At 37.6% G+C, this 12,309-nt stretch overlaps 1 protein-coding gene across 2 annotated transcripts in view; it reads left to right on the forward strand.

The window, feature by feature from the left end:
* Positions 1–12,309, forward strand: part of LOC142349336 (WD repeat-containing protein 48-like) — a 281,832-nt gene that overhangs the window by 188,071 nt on the left and 81,452 nt on the right. For both annotated transcript variants that reach the window (XM_075400812.1, XM_075400813.1), the window contains exons 10-11: positions 7,330–7,522; positions 11,037–11,221. In XM_075400812.1, coding sequence (XP_075256927.1) covers positions 7,330–7,522; positions 11,037–11,221 — 378 coding nt within the window. The remainder of the gene's footprint in view (positions 1–7,329; positions 7,523–11,036; positions 11,222–12,309) is intronic.

A 12,309-nucleotide genomic window follows, 5' to 3' on the forward strand; every position in this document is an offset into this window, starting at 1 on the left:
TTTCAGACAATTCTGGCGAACATTAAAACCTACAGAGCAGCTCTGTACACCTTTAGAATAAACGTTCTGAATTCACTAACACCACTCATGAACCAGCTATTACCTATGTCGCTGGTACCTCGTCAGCAGCTCCATGAAATCCTTACAATGGTACACTTACAACAAAATGGGCTACAGGACCGATTGTCACTTGCCGTACCAATCCAAGACATTCTCTCGTACTATGAGACAAAATTGGTCACACAAGTTGAGGCAATTGAATCAGGTCTGATCCTGACACTGGCCATACCGATGGCATCAAAGAGCACAGTTATGAATGTGCTGCATGCCATTCCCATCCCCATGCCAGACGGGGATACAGGCAAAGCATTAGTTTGGCGTTTAGAAGCCAAATACATGGCCGTCTCGGACGACGGAGAAGAACTCGCGTTTATCGATGACAAAGAGCTCGAAAATTGTATTGGGTCCCAAAAATATGCAATATGCACAAAAGCCATACCTACAGAGCAGACTTATCAGTCTTGCATGGCTACACTTTTATACCACGACGACGAGCTACTTGCATTGCAACGCTGTCAATTGGATGTAATCGAATTGCCATTGACTGAAAAGGCTCGCAATCTCGGCTTCGGTCGTTGGTTAATTACGTCGGCAAGCGACGACTACACACTCATCGAGAGCGCAGGGAATGGCAGCAATCCCTTAGCAAGGATTGAGCATCCTGGATGCAGAGTTTGCATCATTACACTGGGATGTGGAAAACAACTGCGTGGACCAAACATTCATTTACGATCAGATCTTACAGCTTGCGATTCGGTACCGGCAATACGACTTGACTTCCAATTACCTGACCCAATAAGTACCATCTTTAACCTCCTACCGCCACTTGAAGAATTACCAAGTTTCTCATCAAGATCAGAAGCACAAATTCAAATTCTACATCAGATACAGCCACAATTCCAACAAATTGATTCAAGAAGAACCAGCAAACAAACGATCGAAAAAATTGCACAACCAATATTGGAGAAGATTCAAGCACTGAAACCAAAGCTTGAGAACAGACTGAAAGAATACATTCCATGGCAAATGTCATTATTATTTGGATTCCTTTCATTCCTGATAAGTGTTTTTCTACACCTCACATACTCACATTTTTTACATAAATGGGCAAAACTACACCGCCGGTTTCCTTTCCGAATAACACACGAAGGGAGAAAGATCAAAACGAAGCCAGTGCAAGTAGTTGCAATCAATGACTATGAATATCTACAAGAGCATCCTGAACATCCACTACATAAATGTTCACTTGTTCTGCCTTTGGAAATTAAAAACGAATTTGACACCCAGCAGGACAACGATAGCACACGAGTACGTACACCGTACACCTTTTTGAGGGACTACATCAAACGACTGAAAAGATCGGAAGAGCCCACACTAACGATTGAACATATTAACAGACCTCCACCTGTCACTTCTCAACCAATTTATACTCATATACCAGACCATACACAACCAAAATTGCCCACCCATTACGGAGCATACCCGCTTCGAAACATGAACACCGGAAGTGTCTAAGAGAAAAAAATTTTCATTTAAAAGAAAAAAAAAAGGAAAAAAAATTTTTTTTACAAAAATCTGAGAAGCAAAAACGCCTAAGTCCAAAAAATTTCCCTTGGAAAGACTAATTTTGAAAAAAATTACAAGTGTCGAGAAAAATTTTCAACTTTAAAGTGCGATATCTCGAAAACTAGAAGAGCTACGACCCTCAAACTTTCAGCCCAAAAATCGGACTCAAAAAAAAAAAGAATAACGGATCCCCGGGCTCCTCGTGGAACCCGGCTTAAAATTTTTCCTAAGTCTTTCCTCAAAGATACTATTTCAAAATTTGGAAAAAAAATCTAAAAAAAAACCGGAAACTTAAAAGAAAAAAGAAAACTTTTACATTACAATGCTAATCTCATCAGCCTCCAAAACGCCGCTTAGTTATCAGCTCAAGCGCTAAAGATGTTTGCGCATAAATAATCGCAGTCCAGCATTAACACAAAAACCAACGGAAAGACACGCGAAACAGAAATTAGCAACAGCGGTATTCTTAATATTCGAGCAAAAGCAGACCTATCAGGTTCTTTGATTTTCAAATCCAAAAAGAGGACATCAGGGACCATCAAACTCTAGTAACAAAACAACAACCAAGGAATCACATTCTAAATAACCGAGAAAAATGATAAATCAACTTACCTGCCACATAACAGAATCAAACCAGAACAACTTTAAATAAAACGAAATCAAATACAGTTTTAACCTCACACGGGGAAGCGAATGTGTGAAATGCAACACAACTCAGACCCCAAAAATGAAAAATATACACGATTTAACAAAGAGCTAAAGCGAAAATGGAAATTTGAATTACCAACCAATCACAAGACAGGGAATTATTTTCAGAAAAGCGGAAATATTTGGGGAAATGCATTATTTCACTATTTATTCCTTGAATGCAGAAAACAGACTCCAGTAGCAGCATTTACTAAATTGTATGGAAAAACAAAATTTTGAATGGCTGAACCCATTTACGAATTTTTCATAGAAATACAAAACCCAATCTTTACATCCCTTAATCATTACAACGCCACAATCGATAGTTATAGAATCTCCTTTTTCTTACACCAGGAACCACTCATCCAACTTAATATACGCCAGGAATTTATTATCAACGACACAGTGACCGTGCACACATACCCTGTTATAATTGACTACACATCCCCCGTTTGGTTAGAAATCCAAAACTGCATAAATAACAATAACCAAAACGCCAACATTGATTTCATTTTTCACCATCCTTTAGTTATTGGCAACCTCCCTCAACACTCACAGCATCCCGAGCCTATCCCCGACACCCCAGAATCCCCCGACTACGAAATTATTTCAGATGAGCCTTTAACCCCTTCCCCAATCGCAAGTTCCCCCTTCAGCCAACCCCCTCACTCGCCATAGACAATTCCAAACTAAAATCCCAAACACACTAATGTCCAGGTCCTCAACCCCCGAATTTCTCTCACTCGAACATTATGAAGACACTCTCCCATATTTTGATTTTATATCCACAAGATTTACCCTATTTATGTATTTTTATATAGATTTTAATATTTCCTTGTGTTATTTTGATCAATACCTTAAATTTCCTGATGAGTCCATTGTGTTCTGGGTAACCACGTTCGAAAATACAACCCACAAAGTAATTTTTGAAAAAAATTCTCCCTCCTACATTGACGTTATTTCATTTATAGAACTTAGCACAGAGGAATTTTTACACGGGGAATTTGAATTACTAAATATTAATTAAAATGAGTAATTTAAACGATAATGTAAATTCGCCCTTCATTAATTGGGATATTTACCGACAAGACCATGACGAGGGTTACTTCCCAACAATTCTCCCTTTCCCCATGTACCTTTACTTGCGTCATGGTCGCCGAGCAATGCTAGTCACATTTGACGACTACATTGTCCGCAATGACGGTACCATTTCCCTTTTTGTAGAATTTGTTGACCCGGGATACACCCTAAAGACCGTCACCTTTAGCCCCAACTGTTTTGACTATCAACAAGTTCTCGACAGTCTTAAAAACCCCAGCAACGACACCCTCGAACCAACATTCGAACTACACAATGAATGATTCCCTGTTACTTCGACCCGCCCCTCCTCATACCCCTTCACACTAATCTCATTCCCCACTACAATGCATTTTGATGTAAACCTTGTGTGTATATATTGAACAAGATTCCATTATATTCCTTTTACAAATTCTTAACAAAAACTTAGAAAATTACAAAAAAAGCAGAATACTCATATTTAACCCCTTTTTACGGTTCAAAACACTTTTGTACTCATTCTTATCTGATTACTTAGACCTCTGTTATCATCGAAAACCGCATGAGAGAGCGCGAACAACCACTACAAACCACTCAGCACAACATAATAGGTGAGAGAAAAGCTTTTAAAAAAAAAGTGTATGTTTCTCCGGAAAAAGTGTTACGCGGGTAAATTGACATCAAACTCTAACTAATTACACTTATTTCTTCCAAAAAAACTTACTTTTAACGCTGAAGCAGTATTTCCCAACACGGGGCAATTATTTTTTTAACGAATACCCTACATCATATTGGGTACGTCGAACTGACAAAAAGATCGATTTCTTCTCAAAAACAATTATTCTGCACCTGAATTGGCATCAAACTATTATTGTTCAACCATATTTGTAGACATATATCACCATCTTAGCTCGGAATAACAATCTTTAAAAGGTCGGGCAATTACTTTTTCATAAATATTCACACCTGCCGTAACCCAAATTATTGAAACTGGAACTTACGTTAAAGCTTGGAAGGATCCTTTGGAGGCAGGAAAGTGTACACAATTGGTTGTTCTTCCAGCTCGCCCACGTCTCCCGTTTTACTCAATTTATTAGACTTACGCACACCCCCCCACTTAATCCTTTTCTTATATGGTCTCTTAGTCATAGTGAATTCATTCTTTACTAAAGATTGTATATGTTCCGTAACATCTGAGGAGCCACCGACGTCCTTATCTCTCTTTAATGCCCATTCTAAAGCGGCTTCCTTGCCTTTGTCTTTCAAAAGTTTCTCAACAACTCCCTTTCGAGCCCCTAACCCAAATGAAGTAAATGTCCTTTGGGCAACTCTTGAATTTCGTAAGTCATGTGCTTCCCAACCAGTAACTAGGGAGACTCCCAATGACATTGTTAAAACAGCATGAGCACAGAGTGATGGCTGACATAAAACACTAGACTTATTTGATAAATAGAACCAAATATCACTCGGCAGCTCACTAGCTTTAGGACCACGTCTAATTAATTCCATGAAATACTGGGGTGTTCCTACAACATTATCAAATGCGATGGACGTCGTGTAGCTCCCACAAATGAGAAACAGTTTTTCTCCTACAATTGTCTTTGATATACTATCACTCCCACCTATTTCTATATGTGATCGTGTCCACCAAGGACCAAACTGTATCATTGCATCTCTCCTATTACAATCTAGGTCAGAGGGAACTTCTCCATTTAGAATTCCTTCAATATTAAATGTCCAGCCGACTGAGCCATACAAACCATCATAAGCTGACACTTTAGCATATATGCGTGATTCATCATGATAAGCCGGCATATTATCAATAAAATTTTCTACTTGATTTATATCAGCAAGCGCTTCCACTTCTCTACAAAAGTCTTCCTTTATTCCGACTATTTCTTCATTTCGAATCTCTAACGGCAATTTCGGCCAACCGTTTTCACCTACTATTGACCCCCTCCCCTCTTCAACTAACTTAGCCCTTAATTGATGCCAACTCTTCAACCCAGATCCGTCAACCCATGGAACTTCCTTCCACCCAAGTTCTATTAACTTACCCCTCTTTAGATACTCCTCCTTAAACTTACTTATATCCCCCAATAGATCACTTCTTTGCCGGGTATGCCTAAACAAGGCCATATTAAATATTGTATCAAATGAAAACAAAAACTTTAAAACTATAAAAACAAAACGAACCTTTCTGGATGTGTCGATAGAATATTTGACACCTTTAACCCAGTTAACTGTCGAGCCATAATACTTCACTGAAATAATAATTCTAAACTCGACAAATAATAAAACCAAAAAACCATTTCCAAATAAAACCGAGCAAACACAATTTAAAAGAATCTACCCCCCCCCTTCCCCCAACAAATTTGTACCAAAAACTCGTGACCGCTCGCAGTCAATCTAAGTATTAAATATTCAACTGAAATTCAAATCACTGATTCACAATCACCGTTCCCATTAAAATTCCCCCAATTTCTGTCAGTCCATTTCCTCCTAATCCCACAAAATCTAATCAAAAAAGACATTTGGGAACCACTTCAATTAACTCTTACCACATTTCCCAAAAAAATTTGCATTAGTTCATCTCAAATCTAATCTTTACTGACGTTACAACTAATGCTAATGGACTTCTCTGGGCCTTCTAATCACACTAAGAACGAGATTGCCAATGCAGCTACGCAAGGAATAATAGCAAAACTAATCCCCTGAGCTCCAGATGCCTCCACCCATTCACCGCATACAGAATGACGAAAGGGGACAAAGCTCACATTTCTATCCCCAACGACAAAAGTTGTATTGTACTGGCAACAAATTGCCACAGAATCATTCCGAGGAATCTTCTCACAAGCAAAACTGACACACAAAAGTGCACATAACAAACCCACAAAACTGAACATTTTCGATCTAGAAAAACTTGACACTACTTAAAACCAGAGATCAAACTCACATATTAATGGGTTTTCCAACCCATGCTAAACGCTTTTCTAGATAGCCGCAGTATCGAGCATGAAGACTCAGACTCAAATAAAACTTATAAAATATTCACTATCTATTAATAGAATGAACTCAATTCTGATTGGACAAAAATGTAAATAAAAAGTATAAATACGAAATGCATAACACGAATTATTCATTCATTCATTCTTCAATTGATTCTTGCGAAACTTAGTGCTATTTTCCAACCTCAGAACTTGTGAAATTTTCTCATCTTAGCAGAATACCGGACGCTTGCGAACCTAAACACTTAGAAAAATATTTGAAAAGGAAACATAAAAACGGTACACGGAACCTAAATATTAGTAGGAAACTCCTACCAGAATAGCTTTACAGAGAGCTATCATAATTCTTTTTTTAAAAAAAATCAGATTTCATTGAGGTTTTATTGTTGCCTGCGTTTGCTTTTTTAACTTTAAACTTTATCCTTTGATTTCACCTTGATTTTTTAATATGCTTTCTAATAAGCAGTTCTTTTATGATTGGATGTCTCGCATTGAATGTTTGGATGTCTCGGATGGAGTTACGCATTTTAATGAGTTTGCTGCCACTCATTTTCAGAGTTTGGTGCAATTCGAGTGTCTCGAGTTTGCTATCAGTTGTCTTTTAACTTTTTCTCTCATTTTTTTCTGGGTGTTGATCATCTCCGTTCTTGTTGTGTATATATTAGCTTAGGTTTTTAATGGTTTCGGTAACTGAATTAACCGTTTTTTTAAACTAGTTAAAAAATGTTAAGTGAGTTCTGTATTATATTTTGTTTACTTTATTGTCTCTATTGGTGTATGCTATGTTGACTATTAGAGGTTGTTCTTCTACGGATGCTGACAGTCAGATTTTTTTGTTTAATTCTAGGGTCTGCTATTGTCTAGGGTCTGTTATTTCCCGGCAATCTGCCGGCTATGTTTCGTAAAGGGTATACATAAGCTGGAAATCAAGCTTCATCCTGTTGGGAAATAGGTGGCCTCGTTTGACGATGAACTGAAGCGCCATTTCCAGTTCATCTTTGTGCCCTCCTGGTTCTCTGTGGATCTAAAGACTGGCTACCTCTGTGTGCACATTGACGAGATGGACTGTCTGCAGGCGTGGGTGCCATATAAGGAACTGAACATGAGACAGAGGTACGGGGGAGACATGCCAGACAGTGACAAAGGTACTTCTATTGTTGCAATATGCCTTTAAACAGCGACAATTAACACGCAAGATTTAGAAATAAGTTTCTATTCGCTTGAAACATTTCATACGTTTCCATTTCATGCCGTTTTAGTTGAACCAATGGTATAATATTTTCTGCACAAAAAGTCAATCGTATAATTCGCTTTCACAAAATTGGTGAAACATCTAAACTGCGGTTGAAAATGCGTTTTATTTGCCTGGAAGATTGCCTTTTCGTCCGAGGCATAATATATTTATTCATTCATAATATCGTAAATCTCGACGGAAGATTGAAGCAATTATTGTAAACGTGCTGGTCTTTTTTATGCGAAATTTTTTTGCTTGACCGTATACGCGCTTTTGTTCTAGAACATTCTGTTACTTCTCAAGCGACTTTGTCAAGCTTCACTTCATTTTGGGTGATTAATAGCCGCACAGCGATAGCTGGGGCTATTATTGGCCTTCTCTTGGTTTTTTTATTTCGTCATGATTTTTGTTACGACCATATGACGTCACAGCCAATTTTTGTTCATTCGTTCATGCAATTTCAACTGAATTGCATGTGTGACGTCATTTTTCGCTCTTAGTGGAGCGAGTTTTTTGTTCATGCGCGTGATTAGATTTTTGGTCACACTTGACTTACCTCACTCTCAAAAATGACTTCTCAATTTGAAATTGACTTTTATTTACTTTAATTCAAAGAGATAAGGTAAAATGGGTGTGTGTCACTCTAAATGAAGGTTATTTGAGATCAGCTAATAGAGGCAGCAATAACTTATACATTTTTTAAATCAAAATTTAACAGATCAGCCTTCAATGAAAAGACGATTTTTTGGTGTTTTTTTAGACTGCCGATCTACGAATCTATTGTGGCTATTTTCTGGCAATCTGCCAGCTATGTTTTTAGTTGCTCTCATCTCAAATGAAATTTGCTGCTAATATAAAAGCGATTGTTAGCCGTTAAATCTCCAAACTGTTGTAGTTTAGTGGTCAGGATGACTGACTGATTTTTTGGAGTCCGCGGGTTCGAACCTCTGAAATCCGAGTTCTTGCACCCCATAAAATTTCAAAGCTACACCTCTAAATTAAATTGCCCCCACCTGTCGTTCGATAGCATTTCTGACATTAGTTGGTTACGTCAATTATTTATTAATTGCCGTACAGCGATAGCTGGGGCTATTATTGGCCTTCTCTTGGTTTTTTATTTCGTCATCGCGATGTTTGTTACGACGATATGATGTCACAACGACTTCAAATCTGCTTTTTGTTCATTCGTTCATGCAACTTCAACTAGAGGGCATACGTGACGTCATTTTTCGCTCTTAGTGGAGCGAGTTTTTTCATTCGCGTGATTAAATTTTTGGTCACACTTGACTGACCTCACTCTCAAAAATGACTTCCTCACTTTGAAATTGTCTTTTATTTACTTTAATTGAAAGAGATAAGGTTAAATGGGTGTGTGTCCCTCTAAATGAAGGTTATTTGAGAGCAGCTAATAGAGGCGGCCAAAACAGATTTTTAGTCAAAATATAGCATATCAGCCTTCAATGAAAAGACGATTTTTTTGGTCTTTTTTAATTGTTTTTTTTGAGACTGCAGATCTACGAAGCTATTTCGGCTATTTTCTGGCAATCTGCAAGCTATGTTTTATGATATTAGCAATATATGCTACTTTAGATGAAAAGGCAATCTTTTGAGCAATAAAAACGCATTTTTTAAATCAAATTACATTATACAAATTATAATTAATTGCTCTCAAACGAAGTTTGTAGTTAATTGCTCTCAAATAAAGATTCTAGCAAATAGATTAGTCCTGTTGGTCCTATGCGATTTTTTGCTTGACCAAATTTTCTTCTGACCCATTTGATTTTTCGTCCTCAAAAACGCCCAACGGCAATTAAGTGCTCTTTTAGAGCCTTTAGTTCTTTTTTCTGCAAGTATGAGATTCACAGAAACTGTTTGGAGACTTATACTTATGGTGTGAAGGGCGGTTCTTAGATGTTGACCCCCCCCCCCCCACAACACCCCTCCTTAACATCACCCTTCCCTCTCACTTCACCCCCTCCCAATCCCCACCCCTGCACATCGATCAGGTCGTACGGGCCCGTGCAGTCAAAAAAACCCCTCCCACCGTTGCCCCCGCTGTCCCCACCCCTGTTTGCCCCCATCAGCCCCCTGTACACCCCCCGTTGATCTCACCTTACGTCCCTTCAATTAAGCTAAAGCTAGCCTCACTAAACCTTGGCTAGCTAATGGCGAAGCCAACCGCTCGCCTTTCGTTTGAGAGCATTGCTCGACGTTAGGCGTTTATGTTTTATAAATGTATATATATATATATATATATATATATATATATATGTGTGTGTGTGTGTGTGTGTGTGTGTGTGTTAGGTGTGTGTGTGTGCATGCATGTCTTTATATGTGTTCAAATTTATGTGCATATAAGTATATATAATTATACAATTATATTGTGTACCGTTCTAGCGGTTGCTAATCTTGGCAACTGTTTTTGGCGTTGCATTTTCGCTACTATTCTAACGTACCGCTAGGGCATTTGTCCCTGTTTTTTTAGTGTATGCAGGTAGTGTATGTAATAAATGAATGATGAACAGAAAAGTCATTTTTGAATTGATATCAACCAACTATAATTATATAGATGAGAACAGCACACATGATGAATTTAAATTCACGCCACATCAGTTAGCCGAATTGAATTTGGTCTGTGTCCTTCTAAAAAAAATAAGCTTCATATCTTTTTTTGGCAGTACCAGAAGATTTTGACAATGTTTCATTATATCAACTATAATTATATAGATGAGAACAGCACACATGATGAATTTAAATTCACGCCACATCAGTTAGCCGAATTTAATTTGGTCTGTGTCCTTCTTCTAAAAAAATAAGCTTCATATCTTTTTTTGGCAGTACCAGAAGATTTTGACAATGTTTCATTCGCGTTGGAAATTTTTAGTATGATTTCATACACAACTATTGATCACACCGTGCTCAAGGTTTTTAGATCTAGCAACAATTTTTAATCAACTAATTTTCTTAGTTATTTTTAAATGCTTGCTTTGCTATATTTGAAAATTTGTCGAGTGCAAGATATTTTATTTCTGTTTTTTTTTCCCATAATATTTTGTCCATCGACTGTAATTGAAAGATTCAGTTGAACCAAATATAATGAATTCCATTTGTCAGCATTGAGATCAAGAGAATTGCAATCAAAGTAATTAAACAAATTTTGACATCGTTTTCAAGAATTTCGATGCTCTCGAACATTTTTTGGATGAAAAATGACTATCATTAGAACCTATCGCTAAGAAGACTTCGACAATGTTCTTGGCAGACCCGTTAAATCCCAAGCTTGTTTCTCTTAAACATACAAGTGCGTCTATCGTTTAATAGTTTTTCCGAAATCCAAATTACTGTTGAAACAAAAAGCCCGAAAGTGTGCTTCGAGGAAAAGTTTCTGAAATTTGATGGAAAATGCTAACGTTTTCTGCTTTTAGTGCACTTTGCGTGTCTGCTGTTACAAGCCCTGTTCGAGAGATGGCCAGAGAGTGGTGCCATGAAGTATACATTGGAACTGGCAGAACAGGAGAATGCCGCTAGACAGCAACAACAGTTCTCCTCTCCCTCCCATCTTCGAGATGCTCTACAGCAATCACCTGAGGATGTACACGGGATGAATAAGGCATCTGTTTCCTTCTTTCAAATCCTTAACTCAATCTGTTCATAGTTACAAGGATGGAAATATATTAGCTGGAGAGATCTGGCTTAGCACGATTAGTTCTAGAGTTCTCGAAAACTTTATGGGTAGTTTTTTAATAGCCGCCCTCATCTTCTCAGCCGGCTATTATAGCGCTCCTATTTTTTTTTATAGCTGCGAAGCTGTAAGCTGAGCGTAGCTATATTGCGGTGCTCTTGGTTTTTTACAATTCAAAGAATTTGAATTGTATTGGGGCGCTGTCTTTTTTTTTTTTTTTAAGATCTGTTCACACATTTTCATGATTTTTGAAGTCAAATTGGAGTGGTGATTTTGGTCACGCCGAAACAGGAGATGGAGCGAAAAAGCGAGTGGTTTTGCGGCGTGATTTTTTTTCGCTCTAATTTTAAAGTAGAGTGAGAAAATGGTGTTTGAACAAAAATTCGATTTCTCGGTAGTGGTTTTTTGTTCACATGCGGCAATTCCACTCTGATTTTTACTGTTTTTTCGATTTTTTGGATCGGATTGTTTTCTAAATGGTTTTCCCAAGCCATTCACAGCTCATTCTAGGCCTAGTTTTTTGTTTGAATTGAATTTTCATTTCTCGCTAGTGGTTTTTTGTTCACATGCGGCATTTTGACATTGATTTTCTGTTTTTTTTTCCTATTTTTTTATCTTATTTTTTTTTAAAATGGTTTTCTCAATTCACTCATAGTCCATTCTTGGTCTAGTTTTTCTGTTTAATCAATGAAAATTCTTTGAATTGTACGTCAGGACTTGTCCTGCTATGTTTTTTTTGTTTCGTCGTCTGACGCTCTTTTTTCGTTTTACATTTGTTCACACCGCAAAGCTGAAAAAGTCAAATTTTCTGAATGACTTCTTCTTCTCACTAACGGCATTTGCGCGCGTGACGTCATTTCTCACTCGCTTTTGCGAAAGATTTTAGGTTATTTGCGAGATTAGATTTTGATCATACATGACTTACCTCACTCAATAAAATGACTTTTGCACTTTAAAACTTAAGTTTATTTTGAATTTGTTTAAGGTCAAAGGAACTCCTATGTGCAGTAAAGGTC

This window comes from Convolutriloba macropyga, chromosome 11 (assembly GCF_964194025.1).
Source record: "Convolutriloba macropyga chromosome 11, txConMacr16.3, whole genome shotgun sequence".
NCBI classification, from domain to species: Eukaryota; Metazoa; Xenacoelomorpha; order Acoela; family Convolutidae; genus Convolutriloba; species Convolutriloba macropyga.